Source organism: Crocodylus siamensis, chromosome 11 (genome assembly GCF_052110815.1).
Source record: "Crocodylus siamensis isolate JL-2025a chromosome 11, ASM5211081v1, whole genome shotgun sequence".
Classification (NCBI taxonomy): Eukaryota; Metazoa; Chordata; order Crocodylia; family Crocodylidae; genus Crocodylus; species Crocodylus siamensis.
The window spans coordinates 24,104,378-24,124,341 of NC_143405.1; the positions used below are offsets into that span (position 1 = coordinate 24,104,378).

The 19,964-nt window shown below is 48.0% G+C and overlaps 2 protein-coding genes across 6 annotated transcripts; one reads left to right on the top strand and one right to left on the bottom strand.

Annotated features, from left to right (window-relative positions):
- Positions 1-2,662: 2,662 nt before the first annotated feature.
- Positions 2,663-9,257, bottom strand: CYB561D2 (cytochrome b561 family member D2). The gene is made up of 3 exons (XM_090021769.1): positions 9,009-9,257; positions 7,420-7,457; positions 2,663-5,721 (listed from the first exon to the last, which is right to left on the bottom strand). Exons 1-3 carry the CDS (start codon positions 9,133-9,135, stop codon positions 5,218-5,220), a joined length of 669 nt encoding a protein of 222 aa, XP_089877895.1. The 5' UTR covers positions 9,136-9,257; the 3' UTR covers positions 2,663-5,217.
- A 258-nt stretch (positions 9,258-9,515) lies between these two features.
- NPRL2 (NPR2 like, GATOR1 complex subunit) lies at positions 9,516-19,924 on the top strand. Of its 5 annotated transcripts, none has more exons than XM_090022323.1 (12): positions 9,516-9,589; positions 10,668-10,781; positions 11,080-11,171; positions 12,492-12,660; positions 13,664-13,772; positions 14,396-14,532; positions 15,624-15,721; positions 16,004-16,040; positions 16,888-16,981; positions 17,924-18,041; positions 18,538-18,680; positions 19,398-19,924. In XM_090022323.1, exons 1-12 carry the CDS (start codon positions 9,521-9,523, stop codon positions 19,463-19,465), a joined length of 1,248 nt encoding a protein of 415 aa, XP_089878449.1. In that variant the 5' UTR covers positions 9,516-9,520; the 3' UTR covers positions 19,466-19,924. The 5 variants fall into 5 exon arrangements, with proteins under 5 accessions (XP_089878449.1, XP_089878452.1, XP_089878448.1 ...); XM_090022326.1 differs by having other exon boundaries at positions 9,534-9,589; positions 10,697-10,781; XM_090022322.1 differs by having other exon boundaries at positions 9,541-9,718.
- The last annotated feature ends 40 nt before the right edge of the window (positions 19,925-19,964 follow it).

The window sequence follows — 19,964 nt, forward strand, 5'->3', positions numbered from 1 at the left end:
ATCCTTGCTCTGGCCCAAGAGTAACTAGGTAGCTGTCACCCTGTTAAGTCATGACCCTCAGGGTTGGATAGACTGCATGGCATGAGAAATTGGTGATGTGAGGGGTGTGCAGACTTAGAATTATGGAAGGGTCTGAGGGTGGTACAGTGGAAGTTAGGAGCAGGTGTGGAATTGGGATTGCTGTGGATTTCTGCTGTGTTCTGCAGCCAGGGATGCAGGACTTGCTTTCAGCATCAAACACCAGAGCAAGGTTCTGTGTCAGAATGGGCTTGAATCTCTCCAGCACTGGGTGTAGCCAACTGAGAACTGGTTTTGGACAAGTTAATAAAATGGGCTTTTATGCAGTTTGATGTGTATCCAACAGCTGCCTCCTTGCTGGTACTGTACTTGTTTTACGCTTTCTGTACCCATGGGGTAAGGAGAAGTTACTATGCCACTGATTTTTATTGCAGCAGTAGTAACAGGGATAAGCTGGTCAGGGTAGAGAAGGTAGTTGGGATTCCTGGTACCTGGGTGGCAGTTTGGGTTTGCAGGATGAATGGGCTACGTGGGTGCTCAAATAATCGTAACACAGTTTGTGTGAGGCTGCCATTTCAGGCTCTCCCTGAGCCAGCAGGCAGCACTGTCAGGTGAGCATGCATATGCTTCTTTGCAGCCATGAGGGTCTTCTGAGAGCAAATCTATCCACTTGTTGAAAATGAGTGTGGTGTGTGATTCTGCAGCGACAGATGCATGCTGTGGCAGATTTGTATGCACAGAACATGATGGGAGCTGAAGGCACTCTTGAAAATGGGGCCACTGATTTAGGTACTGACTTTGGGCACCTGTTTTAAAGATACTGTTAAGCTTGCAGAGCCCCAGGAGAATTTCAGCAAATGCCATTTATGGCTTGGGTATATTAACGCACTAGATGCGACCAAATGCATTGGAAAAGCCTAGTGCCCAGAGAGTTAAAAGAGTAATGATACAGAGATACACCTCTTGCAGCTCCACCTGAATCTGATAACCAAAATGCTTATGAACCTGTGTAATTTTTTTTAGGTGAAAAGCCTGTAAAGCAGCAACAGTTGTAGTTTAGAACTGGCTCCGTATTAACAGAGACTAGTGTATGAGAGAAGGCAGGGTTATAGTCATGGAGCTTTTGGCTGCACTTTGGCTGATGAATTATCTTACGTAACAGGAGTTCCTGTTTGCAGATACTCCCATCCTATGATGCCCTGGACTGTAGCCACCAGATCAGGCAATATACGAATGGGTATAGGACCAGATTCTCCAAACAGCATTGGTAATTAGTATTGGCAGATGCCCCAAAAAACCTGAGCTATGTTTTTCTTTCCAGTGGCAACCAACAAGTGCTGGTGAAATTAAGCCCTAGCCTGAGAATGGCATGAAGAAACCATGCCAAGACAAGCAAGATACTGCCTGCTGCTGTACACTTTTGTGCTAGAAGCCTTAATGATGCAGGCTCAAGAAGGCTAGTTGGTACCAAAGAGCTGCAGCTACAGCTGCCAGTTCTCCAGCTGCCTTCCCATCACATAATGTGCATGGCCTGGGTTTACAAGCTAATTTGAAGAGAGGGTACTACCCATCAGACTGCAGAAAGGAATCAGCATGGCATCTGGACAGACTCTCACCAAAGGAAGCTGTGAAGATTTTAAAGCTGGAAGGGGAGGGTTTGACAAGAACTTTTAGCAGGTGTAACAAACCGACAGTTGGAAAAATGCTGTGTGAAGTGTCAGACTAAAAGCAGCATTCAACTCTTCCTTGTCTGGAGTCTGAGTAAGAAATGGCCTGCATAGTTCTCTTGAGGTACTAATGCAATTCTAAATATGCTATTGATAACCTGACCCTAGCCTCTGTCACTGTCAGTAGGAGAGTGAAGGGAAGGGGGGTGCCCTTAGTATTTCCTTCTTAGTGTGGCTACCGTCTTTGTTCGCTCCTGAAGATTCATGTAATTTAATAACTGCTTCAGCTTCTTCTGTGATGTTATTCTTAGCTCCAAACCAGTCTGAGAGCTGTATTAGGAATTGAGCTATGATGCCTCAGGTCAGAAGTGAGGAGCCTCAGTAAAACTGGTGGGGGCACAACTGGACTAGCAAGTTCTGTGCAGAATGCAGGAAAATAGTATTAGAAGGGAGATGCAGCAAGCTGCAAATAGCAAGTGGTGTTGGAGATCAGGACTCAAAGCATAACCTAGCAGACTGGGTTCTGGAGTAGGATAGAGAAGAGGTATAGGTCACTGGAGGAAACGGGCAGATTATGGATAAGGGACAAGAAAAAGGATGATGCTTCAAGTTTTCCATTGTGATAGAAGCTTCCTTCTCTGGCCCCTGCAGTCCATGCAGGTGGAATTCACCTGTACTCACCTTGTGCACCCAATACTGTCTGGACTGGAGGAATGCAGTTCCAACACAGTGCTCCCAAAATACAAATTGGCTTGCTTGTGCTGTATCAGTGAACATGGTAGGTTGGATAGGAGCACTAAGAGGCAAAGGGGCTATTCTTACCCTGTGTTACTAAATTCTTCCTGGTGATGTAGGACTGAAAAGCACCAGCTAAGTGTAGACGCTTCTATTCTCCCATGAGTATCTTCTTCAATAGATGAAGAGGTTTCCTGCTATTAAAAAAACCCCAACAACCCCACCTACAAATGCCAGTCCAGTTACAGCTGTTAGAAACTTTTTATTGTATATATAAAAGGCTCTGGATGCAGATTCATTGTTCTTGCTCAGGTCTTTTCCCAGTTCACCTGTCCTGCAGAGACTAGGATGTCCTTTTACAAGTGGGCTGAAAGTGCTGCTGTCTACAGCTGCAGTTCTTCTATCCTGAAAAGTAATAGATTGAGGCTCCCCCACCTTTGAAACCATTTCTGCATCCCTTGTACCCATAAAGCTACATGAGACTTTGCTGCTGGTAAGGCAGGTTCATTAACACATTCAGCTGGGAAGGAAAGTCATGAACATGACAGTGTGTTACAGGTGGGAATAGGGCTTCATTCTGGAGCCAGGGATACTCGTATCCAGACAGCAGGAAAGGCATTCCTCTCCCTACTCCTGAATGAAGCGATGTGAGCGTCCCTGAAAAACAATCTGGGCATCCCTTAAGCCAGTAAAATTCTGTGACCATGTGAAATGGGACTACTGTATGGCAGGTAATGCTCCAGGATGTGATACTGAGTCTTCTAAGGTGGACATCTTATGGTTCATCAGTTGTTTCCTAGTTTATTCAAGTAACAGGTGAAGGTTCCTCTCATTGGGATCAGACACTAGCTTAGTCCATATGTACTAAGCCTCTCCCTCAAAAATGACTTGATTTTGGGAGACTTGTGTTTTCTTCCCTATGTGTTTTCTTCCATATGTGTTTTTTGTGAGAAGAAGAATCAAACCAGTAGTTACATTCAGTTTCCAGCTCCATCATTCTGAAACCAAAGTGCATTTTTCTATATTGTGTCATGGGAGGCTCACATTTCTCCTCTTCCCCAGGACAGCAGTATTTGCACCTTCCCTTTCAAACAAGCTATTTGCTCCACCTCCTCTTCTGGCCACCTCAGTGCCACCAGATCACCTGTACAATCCATTTCCCACCTCTCCCCCTGTTCCAGTGACCAGTAAATCAAAGACAGTATGGTACATACAATGGGAACATGATCCAATTAACATGCAGAATGGGGACACAAGTACCTGCCTGGTGCTGATACTCACATGGCTGGAAAGACAACAGTGAGTTAGAGTTTCAGCTCAAGGATGCAACAGAATCAGGGAGAGAAGCTGGTTTAGCAGCATTGCCTCCATTCCTGGAGACTATAGCCCTATTCTTAGCTCTACTCATTGTGTGACCCCAGGTAAGTAAGTTCCCCTACCTGTTCAGTGAAGCTAATTACACTGATGTGTTCCAAGTTGGGAAAGGGGGGCCTCTCTCCCCACTATCTCTTCTGTCTCCAAACTAGCTTGGCAACAGCTCCAGCCCTGCCTGCATGCATAAGCTGCCACAAGGTGAGATGCTCCCTTTCCTGGGCTGGTCACTTGACTTTTAAGCCTGGAGATAACTTCTTTATAAATCATACATAAGCAGAGGTCCTTGTGCAGCTATATTCTGATACAGTGAGGTACTGAATCTCTGCCACAGTTGTAACTAAATTTTCCAGGTCCCAGCAAATGCTGCAGAGGGTGAGTCAGACCTCAGATGACATGCTGTCCTTCTCCAGGCAGCTGCATGCAGGAAAGACCTTTAATGGACTCTGATCCATTCTGGGGCTTCCAACACTGATAGCACCAAACCCAAGGTGATAGGTATGGAGTTGGGCATTTGTGCTCCCAGCTTGGGTTCAACTCCTTTCACAGAATGATCTTAATGCAGTATCTCAAATCTCCTTGATGTCAAATTCTCTACTAGGGTACCTGTGAGGCTCCTCCTCTTGAGGGGAGAAAGCAGCCCCTCCAGACTTGTCTGCCCCAGGCCTGTGCATCTTCGTATTGGTGGTTCTCCAAAGCAAGGCATGCCCCGCCCCCCAGTTGGTATTCACATCCTATATGCTGTGATACGGATCTGTAAAGCACAGCCTCACAACTCCTCTCCCCATATTGGTTTAGAGTAACCTGTCCTGGGGGCTTCTTCATTGCAAGGAAACATGGAGTTATACTAACAAAAGTGACCTAGAAGGCAGAATGCAAGGTGCTCCCAGTTACAAACAAATGGAATAAGCTTCCCTGCCCTCAGCCACCCTATATTCCCAATGTTTATATGGGAGGAAAAAAAATGCATGAGACTTGAGCTTATTAAGCACAAGTAGCCCTGAAAAGCCTTTTTGCTGCTGGCTGTACAAAGTCTGAGCAAGCAGGCATAGCATCCAGTGCAAGTACTGTCAAGCTGTTTGCCACCTCCAGAGGCAGGTACTGCTAGGACACTATTCAGCACCAGAGCAGGCATAGATGGATTACTGAGGTTTTTCACACACAACACACATCTTAGCTGACAGAAACTACAACCCTGAGATCAGGGCTGCAAGAAGTTTTCTGAACAGCAGGTTCAACATGACAGACAGTTTCAGTAATAAAAAGAAAATAGAAGTCTAGCTCCAAGGAAACATCACACAACAGCAAGCAGGTGAGCTGCACTGGAGACTTCCTGCGCCCAAGGACCCAGAAGCCCCTGAATGCCCCATGGGCTATGTGCAGAACCTTCAAGGATCACAGGAAGGCAGTGTTCCAGCATCATCCCTCAGGGCTTCATCCTTTTGCGGTAGAGGTAAGCATTGCTCACTTGATTCATGATAACCAGGCTGGTGAGGATAGGGCACAGTACTGCCAGGTACCAGAAGATGCCAGTCACCAAGGTGGTAAACCACAGGGAGCACATGCCCAGCATGAGGCTGGCACAGCCCAGGAGGTAGCAAACCAACCCAGAGGTGGCATGATAGAGCTTCAGCTTGGCCAGCGTCCAGTTTTTCATCAGCTTGGGGTACAGGAGGGCGAGGCCCCCCATACACTGCATGCTGGCATACAGCACAGTCAGCAAGCCAGTCAGGCCATGCCAGGTGACAAAGTGGGACTTGCCATTCAGGTACTTGTTGTAGCTGATGATGCCTAGGCCCAGCAAGGCACAGAGGAGGCAGAGCAGCTGCAGCACCCAATGGAAGCGGACCTTGACTTTGCGGGAGAAGGAGCGCAGCAGTGAGGTCTCTGGAGAGAAAACCAGCAGGGCTTCTGTCATCAAGAAGGAGAACTGGGGAAACAAGAACAAGGGTTTAGCACAGCTGTTGGAATGCAATGGGCAGAGTAATGCTGGCACCTGCAACCTCTTCCTTGTCATCTCCATGGAAACCAGAAGACAGGCCCTGAGGTGCTTTGGTGATGGAGGCTGTGTAGATGCCTAAGACAGACAACTGCAGTGTGGAGGAGTCATAAGTTCAGTAATGGGGCTCTTCAGTGGGGATTTTCCAGCAACCTGGAATGTAGCCCATTGCTCCCTGCCACCCTCCCAACTCATTTGGGCTAGGGCAGTGGCACCCAACGTTCCAGCCCCATGGGCCAGATGAATGACAGAGTTGGACCATGGTTGTGACCCTGTGCATCCAAATTCAGCCCTGTGCCAGCCCAACCCCACATGCAGGGCCACATTATTTATCCCACAAGGCTCCCCACCACATCCAGAAATAGGCAGTAGGGGAGCAGCAATTAATGCTGCCATGACTCCTTCACTGCCTAATTTCCAGACCAATGAGGAGCCCTGTAGGCTGGATGACAGTTCTGCAAGCCAGAGGTTAAGTACCACTGGGCTAGGATGCTGCCACCACACCTTCATTGCAGGGGGCAGCAACAGAAGGGCTGGGCCAAGGAAGAAAAAGTGTGTGCTGGAAAAATGCATCCTTGGGCTTGTCCTAATGAACATGCATGTGCAGGGTTATGCATTTCCCATGGGACATAGCAGTGGCACATATTTGTGCTGCTGCTAATTGTTCCTGGGCACGCCCCTATGTGTGCACTTCAGCATGTGGCAAAGTGACCTGGGTGGGGTAGGGGAGGCTGGGACCAGCACTTGTGCTGGCCTCAGCAGTCTTATCTGAGGTCCTGGGGACCATCTAGGGAAGCAATGGTGCCAAGCCAGCCACTTGGAGCCTGGCTGGCAGCCCGAGTGTGATCCTAGCTGACCAGGCTCCCTTTCTGATGATGCACGCTGCTGCTGCATGTACCACATGGCACTTCTTTCAGTATCATTTTTTTTTTATGCCAGGATCTCCTGGTGTCAAAAAAACTGCTGCACTGCTAATTAGCCGTGTGGCAAAAAGGTGCATGTGCACTGCATGTGGTTTGTGGTGCCTCATACTGCTTTAAGGTGCTGCAAACTGCATGTGTGCACTCATCAGGACATGTCCTTGTTGCCAAGGTAGTTCTCTGCTTACTCCCAACAGTGACAAGTACTCGCCATGCTGGGAGCACCAGAACTGCGTTGTAAAACTGGTTTGCAGCCATTCAGTGAACATGCCTAGCCAGGTGTCTGGCTTGGCCAAGCACACCCTGAGCAAAAGCACTTCATAAATGTTTTCAATAGCCTGGCATTACTGCCGAAACAAGCATGAGTGCCTGACTTACAACCTTTCAGGCTGGTTATAACCTGGAGAGGTGCTTTCTCTGTGGGGCTCAAGCAAGGGTAAAGAGCAGGTGTTGTGGGATTCCAGTCCCCACCACCCTATTTGCCACTGCACATCATGCAGTCATGCAAAATTGTGCAAACAAAATTGTAAAACACACTCCTGTTCTTATTCATCAGCAAGTTACACCCACTGTGTCTTAAAGTTGTAGGTGACACAGGGCAATGGTGAACTGAGCAGGTTGTGGGACACAGGCAGTGGGACTATCATGCTCAACTGACATGCAGGTTATAGGGTGCGAGACAGGAATGCAGAGATCTTGTCTGACTTACCGCAAGTGACATTAAGAGAGGGTGCCAGGAGAATAAGCCTGGAATGAAATGAGAGAGACCAATGAGCCCTTTCAGACCAGCCATCTAGCACAGTGAAATGCTAATGTACAGTTGAAGAGAAAAAAAAAAAAGCTTCCTTCTAATTTGATGGATTAGGCACTTCAGAGAATGGAAAGGCATCGACACAAGGAATCCCCAAAGTTCAGGACAGGGAGAAAGATCCACAAGTTTAGGCACTAGCCTGGGACTGGGAAGCTGCAGGGCCAGCTCCCTGCTCCATCACAGACTGCCTGTTTGGGCTTGGGCACATCACTTTTCTTTGGGTCCCCAAATCTTCCTGTGCCAGAAGATGCCACTTAAAGCACAAAAAAGGTAATATCCTCCCTTCCCACTGACAGCTGTGCTGTGTACATGTCCCTTCTGGTAAATCCTAGAAGTCTTCCCTTGAGTGCTGTTCACTGGAAAAAAAATCTGTCAGTCACTTTTGCTACTTCCCCAGCTGCACAATGGCAGATGCTCCAGCTTCAGTCTTAATATCAAGTCAAGTCAGTCCTGAGGCTGCTGCAACTGTTGGGGCACTTCAGATGCTGTAACAACCCCCCAGACTGGTTGAATTGCTTTGCATCATTGGCGATTCATTGGGTAGAGCAATCTGGCAGCGCCCATCTCCTCCCCAGGTATGGATGGGCATTGGCTTGCAGGAGGCTCATCCACCCTTTGACAGGTTTTGTTTTTTTAAGTCCTGGGGGATGCCCACACACCCTCCTCCCCGACTAGCTCAGGTGGGGGCGCTGGCTTAGCTGGCAACAACTTGACCCTGGAACAGGCTGTACTGGTTTACATGGTACCAGATAACGGACCAAGAGAGGCCTGGCATGAAAAGGCCATCTTAACATGCTCCTTATGATTTCCCCTCCTTTCTGGATAATGAGACACACAGATCTAGGCACTCTAGGTTTCAAAGTTGACAGCATGCCCCTAAAGATGTGCAGTTAAACCACAGCAGGAGCTGAAACTTCACAGCTGAAGACTAGAAAAATCTGCATCTAATGGACAGACTGGGTCAGCCTCAGCCATCGCTGGGACTGGGGCTCTGGTCTCGTCCTACTCTCTCCATGGTGTAATGTAGTCCAGGAGCTGCAGTAACTAGCCACAAGAGGCCCGACGCCGGGGCTGCTGCAGGTGCCAAGCGGGCCCGAGTGGCGGGAGGGCGAAGGCGCCCGGGCCAGGGGTGCAGCTCGAGGCAGGGCGGTCCTGGCAAAGCCCCTTGTGCACACAGACACTTTTTTTTTTTTTTTTTGCACCGGTCCCGGAAGCATGCAATACCAGGTCAATGCATGGAGTGGATGGAGCAAGCTCCGGTTCCACCACCCAATACCAAAAAGAATCTGCTCAATATAGACCTCCGATGGAGGACATATCAGAGACAATCACCTGCCCTGGGGAGCCCGCCTACACGGTCATGGTGCTTCCCCTGCCAGGTGATCACTTTCAAGCCAGGCATTCTGAGCCGCACGGCGCACAGACACCCGCACGCGGGGGTCGCCCCACGCCCGGCTCCTCCCCGCGTCCCCCCGCGCCCGACTTACTTGACCCGGGCCTGGCGACTACAGCCACGGACACGGGGAGCGCCAGCGAGACCAGGTGCGCTGCAGCGCCCGAGGCAGCACGCAAGGACCGGTAGATCCCCGACTCCGCCTCCGCACTCAGGGCCATGGTGCGCGGAGCCGGTCTCGTGGCTCCGCAGCGCCGCTGCTGCGCTCGCACCCGAAGCCCGGCGGCGGCGGACTGAGCGCGCCGAGAGAGCCACCCGCCGGAGCCGCGGCAGCGAACCCGGAACTCCGCGGAGAGCAGCAAAAGAGCTCTCCCCCTCCTGATTGGCTAGATGGCCTGTCCATCACCATAGAAACCCACCCACTTGAGGGTTTGGCCCGATCTATTGGCTGAGCTCCGCTGTCCATCACCAGTGGTACCTGCCTTTCTCGGAGCTGTCACTCCGCTTTGCAGTCATCCTTCGGGCCATGTGACGAGAGGCGGTCTTAGAACGACACCACGTGACACGAGCGGCTGGGGGAGGGTCCTTCGCTCGGCCCTACTGCGCATGCGGGAGGAGCGGGTGGCTGAGCCGCGCCTGCGCAGACAAACGCGAGGCTGCTGGAGCGACGCGGAGGTGAGCTGGCGTCTGCCGTCGTCCTGCGCCGCTGTGGCTGTGCGGCTGCTGCCCGGGACGTGGGGGCAGCCCGGCCCGCCGCACGACCGAGCGGGCGCCCACCGGTGGCGGGGCCGGCAGCGCTGCCAGGTGCGCGGGAATGGTTGCATTTGCAGGGTACTTCCAACACTCGTGCGATGCACGATCAATAATAGTTAAAGTGCTCAAGACGTGCGGGGAGTTTTGAGGCCGTTATTGATGCAAAACCCTCAGGGATCCCTCACTGACTGGGGCTTGCTGCTAGCACTCGGGTCTGCCTGCTGGCTTCGAAATAAAGAAATGCTTCAGCTGTAGTGACCCGGTGCCTGCTCACTCACTGGCAACTTACAGTGGGCAATAGAAAGTAAATGAGACTTATTTGCATGTGTTTTCTGTGTACAGTAGTTTTTCAGCAAATGTGATTGTGTTGATCTTCCAATATGATAATTTCATGTTTAAGACCTGACAGCACTGGCCACAGTGGGGCAGGTGACAGACCTGTGGCCCCTAGTGAAAGGCTGCAGCAGCACAGCAGGAAGGAGAAGCAAAGACCTGCTTGGTGCATGATGGCTCTTGGGGCCAGTGCCAGGCTAAGGCTGAGATGTGATGTGCCCAGTTGCTTGGGTCAGTGCCTGTGTTATCACAGACAGGCTTGGGGCCAGGAGCCAGTGTGGGCTGTCCTACCCTTAGAAACCGCAGTGGCACAGCTCGTGCTTGCCTGACAGGTCAGCCACGGGCCAGGCCATGGGCAGGGGTGGCCATGGGATCCAGTTCCTGCCCCCACAGCAATGTACATACATCTTCCATTCAAATAGGCAATGCCTAAAACCTGGAAGTCCTGGGCCAGTTCAAAAGCAGGAATGACGACCACAGACTTTAGATCAAAAGAGCCAGACTTACCACTGCTGTAACTTTACTTCAGAGTTTGGGTTTCAGAGGTATTAAACCCAGGTCAGTCTCTGGTGTGTGCTGCTTCTTCCATGTCCTTCCTGGGAGGAGGATGGGACTTCTCTCACCCTCATCTCTTCCAGGAGATCTTACCTTACTGCTTTTTTAATAGACATTGATGCTGCACATGCTGTCTTGCAGCAGCATCATGGGGAGCAGCAGCAGAATTGAGTGCATCTTCTTCAGTGAATTCCACCCAACACTGGGACCTAAAATAACCTACCAGGTCAGTGATACCAGTCTGTTGGGGAACCTGGATGTTCATTTACACTGTGCATGGAGAGCTCCAAGCAGGGCACTGTCCTCCTGTGGCTGGGTCCCCCATCTCCAATGTGCTCCTGGGCCATTTGTATGTTTGATGGACTAAACTGAGATTCATTGTTACAATATAATTTGTAATGTTGTCTTCAAAAGTTCCTTTCCAGGGTCCTCAAGGACTGTCCCTTTTGCTTGCACTTAGTTTGCTGCTAGGTTTTGACTGGGTGCTCTACCCTCAGTGATGCATTGCTGCTTTGGCCATGCAGGTCCCAGAGGATTTCATATCCCGGGAGCTCTTTGATACGGTCCAGGTGTACATCATCACCAAACCTGAACTGCAGAACAAGCTCATCACAGTGTAAGTATAGCCCCCATTCACTCAAAGCAAGGGTCCAGCTTCCAGGCAAAGCTGAGCAAGGTTTCATTCTCTGCCCCCCTTCCCCCCCCCCCAAGCTCAGAGGAGACTGACAGCAGTCACAGCTTTAGGGGAGGGAAAACTGGGCACCTGCCCAGAGCCCCACATTTTAGGGGGCCCCAAAATTTTGTAACAGGTTTTTTGGGGGGTGAAGTATGTGCAAGGAAGTTCTTTCTTCAACTTATTCACAAGTTTCATGGATAAGGCAGAGTGAAATTGAAAATGTCCAACTTGCTTATAGATCATCAAAATTAAGCCTCTAAGGGGCTCCAAATGACTCTCTTGCCAGGGCCCCAACAACTCTAAGGCCACCACAGCTGACAGATCCATCTATCTGACAGCTGTCTAGTGGCCTGGATGACGTAAGTAGTGGCTCTTGGTCCCAGTGGACAACAGTATGTGTTGCAGAACCCAGCACAGCTGGTGCTCATTGTAGGCCCCCTTGGTACAATCTTGGGGAAAGTCTGAGGATGGACCAGACTGGACCATTGGTACTGAACTGTGACTCCACTTCCAAGTGAGGAAGGATGAAGCCTACTAGTTGGGAGAAGTTTGCTTTGCTACTGCTTGGGCTGTAGCTCTGCTGTAGATAAGCAGAAGCTTTCTGTATCCAGGTCTGTCATCCTTAGCCAGTGCTAGAGGTGCAGTCGAGAGCTTTTAGCTTAGCAGTTTCAACAAGGATGGAGCTGCTTGAAACTAGAGCTGTTGACCTCCCTAAGTGTCAGTGCTGACTGGAAAGCACAGGCCTTGGGGAATGCAACAAGAAAACGAAGAACATGGGCCCTTCCTTGAGAGTTTGGGCTGATTTATCTTTGGCCACATTTACTTGAGCACTTGACTGGGCTTCTCTTGTTACCTATACAGTAACAGCAAGGAGATGCCACAGTTGTTAATTTAAGTAAGGGTTCAGCGGTAACCTCCACACAGGATTTCAGTGAATTTGAATTATACAGAAAGTTTGAAGCATCCTGTTAAGGTTATTTGGGACAAAGCCTGGCAGAAGTGCTATTTTTTTAAAGGATTCGCTTTTAGTTAGTTCATAAATCTGTGTAAACAGCTCAGAAAAACAGATTCTTAGAATATATTGTTCTGCACTTGGATTAAGTGTTGTGAGTTTGGGGAGGGGTCATGTTTCTTTTCGTATAAAACAAACTGTAATTTTTGCTTAAAAAGTAAAATGGGATTAATTCTTCATGAAGTAGTTGGAACTGGTGCCCCCATGATTTCACAGTGATGGTTTGTGTGTCTCTTTCATTGTAATAGAACTGCCATGGAAAAGAAGCTGATTGGCTGCCCAGTTTGTATTGAGCACAAGAAGTACAGCCGGAATGCCTTGCTCTTCAACCTGGGCTTCGTTTGTGATGCTAGAGCTGAAACCTGTGCACTGGAGCCTATTGTAAAGAAACTGGCTGGCTATCTTACCACCTTAGAGGTCAGAGAGGTTTCCAGTGTACTATTCTGTGTCCACTTTGTATAAAACCAGACTCAGTAATTTTGTGCTGTCTGCTCTAAAGTCAGGTCATACGTATATAACCTAACACTGCTCCTTAGGCTTACATTATCGCCGCACAATATTTGACTTCTATCACAAGGCAACTCGGGTAATTCAACATTAGTAGTACATTTTCATTATTATAGCTTATAAAAACAAATGTTATAAAGTTCAGGGGGTTGGACTACATGACAGCTGGAGGGTCCTTCCATCCCTTTATGGCTAAGTTAGGAGACAGTGAACACACTTGAGATAATATTTTCCAGTACTTTGTGCTAGGCACATTTGAAATTCAACATTAAAATCTCCATTTCCCTCTTATCCTAAATTTCAAGATGGGAGTTGCTTAGAACTCCTTTTAACAAAGTGTCCTACTAGGGATGTTTCCTTACATGCACTGTAAGTGGTGTCAGTTGCATTCTGATCAAAATTCATTTCCATGCTTAAACCTTGGAGCCCTAGGTGATAACCCCATAGTTAAGGTTAAATTCTATTTGATACCCAGCATGGGTGTTCAGCCTCTCTGTGGTATAAGTGAAATGCGTATCCTCCTCAACTAACTTAATGGCCAAAGAGAGTTTTCTTGAGGACTCGCCACTAAATCTGTTAATCGGAAGTAAAACTAAGTCTGAAATTTAGCATATGTCCATCTTTTTCTGTCAGGCATCTTAATAATTGAATAATGGATTTCTTGATTTCCCCACCCCACCCCTAAAGAATTTACAGAAATCTCATGTATAGGTTATTTTGGAGGAAGTGAAGATTTTTCTAGTATTTCACCATAAGGATAAAAACACCAGGGAGGTGTCTTTATGACCTCTTTTTCCTAACAGATCTAAGGTACCTTTAGGGAGAGATACAAGGGTAGCTGTCCACCGTTTCAAATTCTTACAGCCAGTAAGCACTGTTGGGAGGAGGTAATGCTGACTCTCTTCTCTCCTAGCTGGAAAGTGGCTTTATCTCCAATGAAGAGAGTAAGCAAAAGCTGGTGCCAATAATGACCATCCTGTTGGAGGAGCTAAATGCCAAAGGAAAATGTACTTTGCCAATAGGTAACTACTGCTAGTTACAACAACTGATTTATAATATTGCTCCCTTCTCTTTCCCTTTCTCAGCTGCTCAGTGAGTGCTTTTTCATTGCTCTGAATTCTGAGGCAGGGTGACCTCCCAGTGTGGCACCTGTTTCTTTTTGTTGGAGGGCAGCTGTTGGGCTTGGAAACCCAAATTTATGTCCCTTTACTCAGCTCTTTTTTGGGGTCTCTAAAGTACTCTTAGCATGAAGTTCATGGGCAGCAGGGGCACAGGAGAGGGAATATGCTTGGCAAAGGTTTGGGAAAGATGCACTTCTCTCTGGCTGCCTCTGTTACCAGGGAGTCCGTTTATTAATGAAATGGGGCTGCAGTACTTTGGGAAGCTAAATGCCCATGGATGTAGCTGCCATCGAACTAAACAGTTGTGCAAAGACAGTGGAAGGGGATGTTGGCATTTGCCATGTAATTCCTGCCTTCAGGTGTCAATGGTGAACACAGTACTATAGAATACACACTCTTTTATGTCCAGCCCTGATTTAAGCTGGGAAAGGTCAGAGACACGGTAGGTATTTTTTATGAGCTTTGAGTGCTTTCAGAGGCAGTTCTCTCCCTAAAGCATCTCTGTTCCCTATGTCTTCTCTCAGATGAGTCAAACACCATTCACCTGAAAGTGATTGAACTGCGGCCGGACCCTCCCATTGTGCAGGAGTATGATGTGCCTGTTTTCACCCAAGACAAAGATGACTTCTTTAACTCCCAATGGGATCTCACCACCCAGCAGGTCAGAGTGCTTAACAAGGGTGGGCTAAACATTGGGAAAAGATTTAACAGGGTCAGATCCTGTTCTAGCAACTCAGTCCATTGAATGGAGATGTGACAGGAGGCAGTCAGCACCTGGTATCTGATGAACAGCGAGTTAACCACAGCTTGACTCCTTACTCTCCTTGCTCAGATGCTGAGGGATGCTGATAAATCAGCTGTTTAGTAGACAGGAAGGCAAAAGCCTTCAGGTATGGAGCCCAGTCTTCTGAGACTGTATTGGAACCTGGTTCCCTTGGATAAAATCTTGCTGGCTGCCGCTGCGTTTTGCTCAGCCATTCCCACCTAATATGATAAATGGTATTTGCTTTTTGCTTGATTTGGATGCTTTATGAAGAAGGGTCTATTTGGGTAACTAGGGCTGGTTAATGTCTGTTAGGTCAACAGGCATGGGATTCTCACCTCTTATCCCCAATTACAGGCATTTCCAAGTATAAATAGGATAGATCTAATTCATCTACAGATTACTCTGTATCCTTGATATGGTGTTACATCGCCAACTAAAATCTTCTTTATGGTCTCATTTTGAATGCAGATTAGTCCTCTGTGCACATATGATAGATTTGAAAATTTGGTCCAAGGTCTCCCAGGTATTCAGTTCTGTAAAAGTGTAGTTTGTTCATGTGTGGCTGCAATGTTGGCTGCAGGATCCTTAGTACCAGATGTTCACGTGTTTGGTTTGTATATTGACATTGCTATCCCATTTTAAAAAATACGTGAAGGCAGTTACGGTCAAAAGTAAATGTAAATAAAGGCAAAAACTTAGATGTCTTGTCACCTTAACTCTAGCTTCCAAGTTATACTTAGCATGGTTGGATTTCTTTTAACTTAATTGAGGCACCCAAATAAATTTAACACTGCCTTGTTTTAACACTGGAAAAAAATCCTCACTGAAGTAAATTAGGCATTTTGAATGAAGATCCCCCTCCTGGCAGCGTCATTACAGCAGTTTCCCTAGCTCAGTTTAGGAAAGCCATCAGCACAATGCATCGTGGTCACTCCTGCACATTTGTCACTCCACTCTTTAATGGCTCTCACATGCTGCTTATCTAGATCCTGCCATACATTGATGGATTTCGACATGTTCAGAAGATCTCAGCTGAAGCTGATGTGGAGCTCAATTTGGTGCGAATTGCCATCCAGAACCTGTTGTAAGTGCTATCTCAAGAGCAAAAGCAGTGGGAAGCAAGGAACTCATTTTATCCCCCTTTCTTTAGCCCTACAGTCCGATCCTTTCAATAGCCTGGTCTCTTTATGTGGAAAAGTATTCCATGCACTCTTTCCTATAAAGAAAGCATTGCAGAAAGATGGGCCTGCAGTTAATAAATAGTAATAGAGAAACCTGTGTGTTGCTGAGGGGGAAGGGGAATGGAGTGGAGCTGATGTAATTTCTAACCAGAGCTCTCTGATGTGTTTTATTGCCTGTCTTGCAGATATTATGGGGTGGTGACTCTGGTCTCCATATTGCAGGTGGGTATGGCTAGAAGATTCCAGCCAGGAAGGAAACTGCTCAGGTAGTGCAGGCTAGTGCTAAGGGCCTTAAAGTAAGGTTGTAAAGCTTTAGTGATAGCTTTAACTCCACTGATGTTCCTGAACATGGCCACCAAAGTGCATGCAGTGTAAAATTCTGCCCATAACCTTGTAGTAACACCTACGGGCAGGAACATTCCTGCTTTTAACAGCTGGACCCAACTTGGTATGAGCAGAGGGGCACTGCTCTGTAGCTTCCCATAGAATTTGGAGGAGCAAAAGCCCCTGCTAAAAGGTACTGGTGTTGGGAAGATGGAGAATTTTATGTTTCTGACCTGAATTTACCCCCTATTAAGGCTTTTATGGTGGGGGCATTCATAGAGTCATAGATGTTAGGGTTGGAAGGGACCTCAGTAGGTCATTGAGTCTGACCCCCTGCCCTGGGCAGAAAAGAGTGCTGGGGTCAGATGACCCCAGCTAGGTGCTTGTCCAGTCTCCTCTTGAAGACCCCCAAGGTAGGGGAGAGCACCACCTCCCTTAGAAGCCCATTCCAGATTCTGGCAACCCTTACTGTGAGGAAGTTCTTTCTAATGTCCAGCCTAAATCTGCTCTCCGTCAATTTGTGGCTATTGTTCCTAGTTACTCCAGGGGGTGCCCTAGTAAATAGAGTATCTTCAATCCCTACTGCCCCCCCCGATGAATTTAAGGCACTTGCGAGGCATTTAGAGTTTTGTTTGACTTTTTTTTTTTTCTAGTTCATGAGCTTCAAAGGCCCCTTGGTTTCTGGTGAACGGGAGTTTCATATCTTTCTCTCTCACTTCCCCCAACTTTCCTCCCCTCCTTCCAGTACTCAAACGTATACTGCACCACACCTAAAGTCCAGGACCTGGTGGATGATAAATGCCTCCAAGAAGAATGTCTGTCTTATGTCACCAAGCAAGGTATAGTGGGCTTGAATTGACCTAGATGTGAGCAGAGATAGTATGATCCCTGGCCCATCATGACTTCCAGGTTCCTTCCAAAGTCTGCTGTAGTAAAGGCTAGGGAATTAACATTTCAATGTTTTATTCTTCACGTGTTTGTTTCTAACCAACAGTCATCACCTGGGAGCCCTATGATTCTGTGTTAAGCCCAGAAAATCAGGGTTGGAAGAGACCTCAGGTGGTCATGTAGTCCAACCACCTGCTCAAAGTGGGACCATCTCCCAACTGTATCATCCCAGATGGCATCAGCCGGCTTTTAAAAACCTACAAGGATAGAGACTCTACAACCTTTCTGGGCAGCCTGTTCCAGTGTTTTACTACTCATGAGAGAATTTCTCCTACTGCCTAGCCTAATGATCTGGAAAGGATCAACAGAAAGATGCCAGTTTTGTGCATATGACAAAGTTACTTAGGTTGGTCAGAACCAGAGAGAACTGTGAGGAACTTCAGGGAGACCTGAGTAAGCCAGATGAGTAGGTCATAAGACAGGAAAAAGCATTCAGCATTAATACAATGCACAATACCCACTGCATTTGCATTAAAGCAAAAACTGTTAATCATACTTGCTGGTTTCTAAATTGGTTCCCTGGACATCATAGTAGACAGTTAAGTGACAACATCTGCTTTATGTATCTGCAGCAAAAGTGGGGATGGGGGTATGTTTAATGATTCCAATTGCATTATAACAGTCATTTAGGCTGCTTTTGGAGCAGAGGCCACCCATCTCACAAAGGATGTTGCAAACCTAGAGAGAATTCAGAGAAGAGCAATGAGAGTGATCAAGGGCTTGAAAAAAATCTCACCACTGAGAGGGAAAGTCATAATCATTGCTTTGATGAGGAGACTGGTAATCCTGCATCCTGGCACTAGGGACTGCAGCAATGGCTTTGTTCCCTATAGGTCACAAACGAGCCAGTCTGAGAGACGTCTTCCAGCTTTACTGTGGGCTAAGCCCTGGCACAACTGTGCGGGATCTCATCTCCCGCTACACCCTCCAGCTCCAGCGAGTGGATGAAAGGTCTGATGATGCTTTCTCTTTGAGAATTCAGCCCTTGGGATGAGGCTATGTCATTGCTGATTGTCAGTGAGGGTGCCATTGAATGATACTGACTTGGGAATGCAGGCAGCAGCCTCAAATCCTCATGAACAGTGTAGCAATGAAGTGACTCATTTGGGGGTCACAAAGTGAAACTTCATCAGAGTTTGGGTGTCCTGCCTCAGATTCCTCTTGAGCCTTTTCCTGTCAGACTGACTGCAGAATTAATTCCCACAAAGCCATGCATCCCTTACTGCTAGGTTGGGACCACCAGCCCTGTTGTATGGCATAGGCTCGGCATTCTGAATAGACTCCAGGCTCAGCTGAGAGGATGAGCTGGGTTGAGACTCAGCAGAGCTCTCACTGGCAGCTGTGGTGAAAGGAACTTGAGGCTTCTGCTCCAAGCCCCATCTACTTGCACTTTTTTTCCCAGGACCACAGCCCTTCTGTGAGTATTTTGTTCTTCCATCTCTTTCAGGAAGCTTATCCAGTTTGGCCTGATGAAGGACCTTATCCGAAGGCTCCAGAAGTATCCTGTGAAGATAGTGCGGGAAGAGAGGAGTCACCCGGCACGGCTGTACACAGGCTGCCACAGTTATGATGAGATCTGCTGTAAAACAGGTACATGCAAATACGTTTCCAGAAACTCAGGTCTGTGTGCATGTCTATGGGCACTATGTCTGCAATCTGAGATCTCCAACTGGAAAAACCTAGGAACCTCAGTTATGGCTTAGGACCTCATTGTGCTAGATGCTGTTCTCACAGAAGGGCTTCTATTCTGCTTCTCTCACTGTAATTTGGATATACAGATGTTGCTAGTTGCAGACTAGCAATCTAGTCTGCTATCTTGGAGAAGTCATCTAGCTTTGAGAAACATAACTGAGGCAGCTGTTTGACCTTAGTGCTGGGCTGGAGAGTGCGATCTTGGGGCTCCAGGAGAGTCTAACTCAGGGAATCCTTTTAACAGAACCCATGTGACCCTTGTTTTTTTTCCCTTGTCCTTTCTTGAATATTAAAATAGTGTTCATGGATAGATGTTGAACTGCATGGTCTTTCTCATGTAGAGCACCACCATAGGCCGTTTAATGTGGCAAAGCTGTAATGGGTAAGGAGACCTAAAGTCTAGGACCTATGAGTTGTCTGTTTTTTGAGCTGATGAATGACCAAGTGGCTTGGGCATGGCCGGGAGTTGGATTCTGATTCCCACTCCATGCTTGTGTATCCCCATGTGTAATAATGGGGACAATACTGAAGCGGGGCATATGGACTAATGGGTAGTGCCATGTGTGCGCTCAATAGTCTGGTTCTTGAATTATTGCTTCTGTGCTTCCTCCACAGGAATGAGCTACAGGGAGTTGGATGAAAGGCTTGAGAATGATCCTAACATCATAGTTTGCTGGAAATGAATCTCATGGGGAGCAGCAGAAGTATTCAGCAACCACCTTCCCAAGGAGAAAAGAACACAGACATGGCTGGACCCTCTGGGTCTCCTAGCTCACGCTGCAGCCCCAGCCCCTTACCCTTTCAGCATGACTTGGCTCAGGCCGTGCTTTATCACTTGGGCTAATGCTGCCTGGAGAGTGAGCGCGCAAGCACAGGTGCCTTTCCTCAGGCACAGGGCAAGTCCGCTGACAAGGGATGGGCCCTGCTCCCTGTGAGGCCAGGAGTAGGTGCTGCTTGACATGCGCAACTGAAATCCTGCCCTGGGGGATGTCTGTGCATCTCTTGTTAGCCGTGCCAGAGAGAAGCAGAGCCGGCCGGGGTGATGCCAGTGGCTGGTTGCTGTTAATGGAACACGTGCCTGAAAGTCTCGGCTCCTCTCATAAACGGGAGAGCGGCCCGTTTCCCTCTGCCCTGAAGCGCGGGCCCTTCTGTCCCATCTGTTTTTAATCCGGCTGGCTCGCT

Bases quoted from the DNA above. Each gene is read 5' to 3' on its own strand.
- NPRL2 (XM_090022323.1), top strand. From the start codon at position 9,521: ATGCGGGAGGAGCGGGTGGCTGAGCCGCGCCTGCGCAGACAAACGCGA. The intron at 11,172-12,491 runs GTAAGTATAGCC...TCATTGTAATAG, and splicing joins CAGAACAAGCTCATCACAGT to AACTGCCATGGAAAAGAAGC. The intron at 12,661-13,663 runs GTCAGAGAGGTT...CTTCTCTCCTAG, and splicing joins GCTATCTTACCACCTTAGAG to CTGGAAAGTGGCTTTATCTC.
- CYB561D2 (XM_090021769.1), bottom strand. From the start codon at position 9,135: ATGGCCCTGAGTGCGGAGGCGGAGTCGGGGATCTACCGGTCCTTGCGT. The intron at 7,458-9,008 runs GTAAGTCGGGCG...ATTTCATTCCAG, and splicing joins AGTCGCCAGGCCCGGGTCAA to GCTTATTCTCCTGGCACCCT. The intron at 5,722-7,419 runs GTAAGTCAGACA...TTGTTTCCCCAG, and splicing joins CTCTCTTAATGTCACTTGCG to TTCTCCTTCTTGATGACAGA.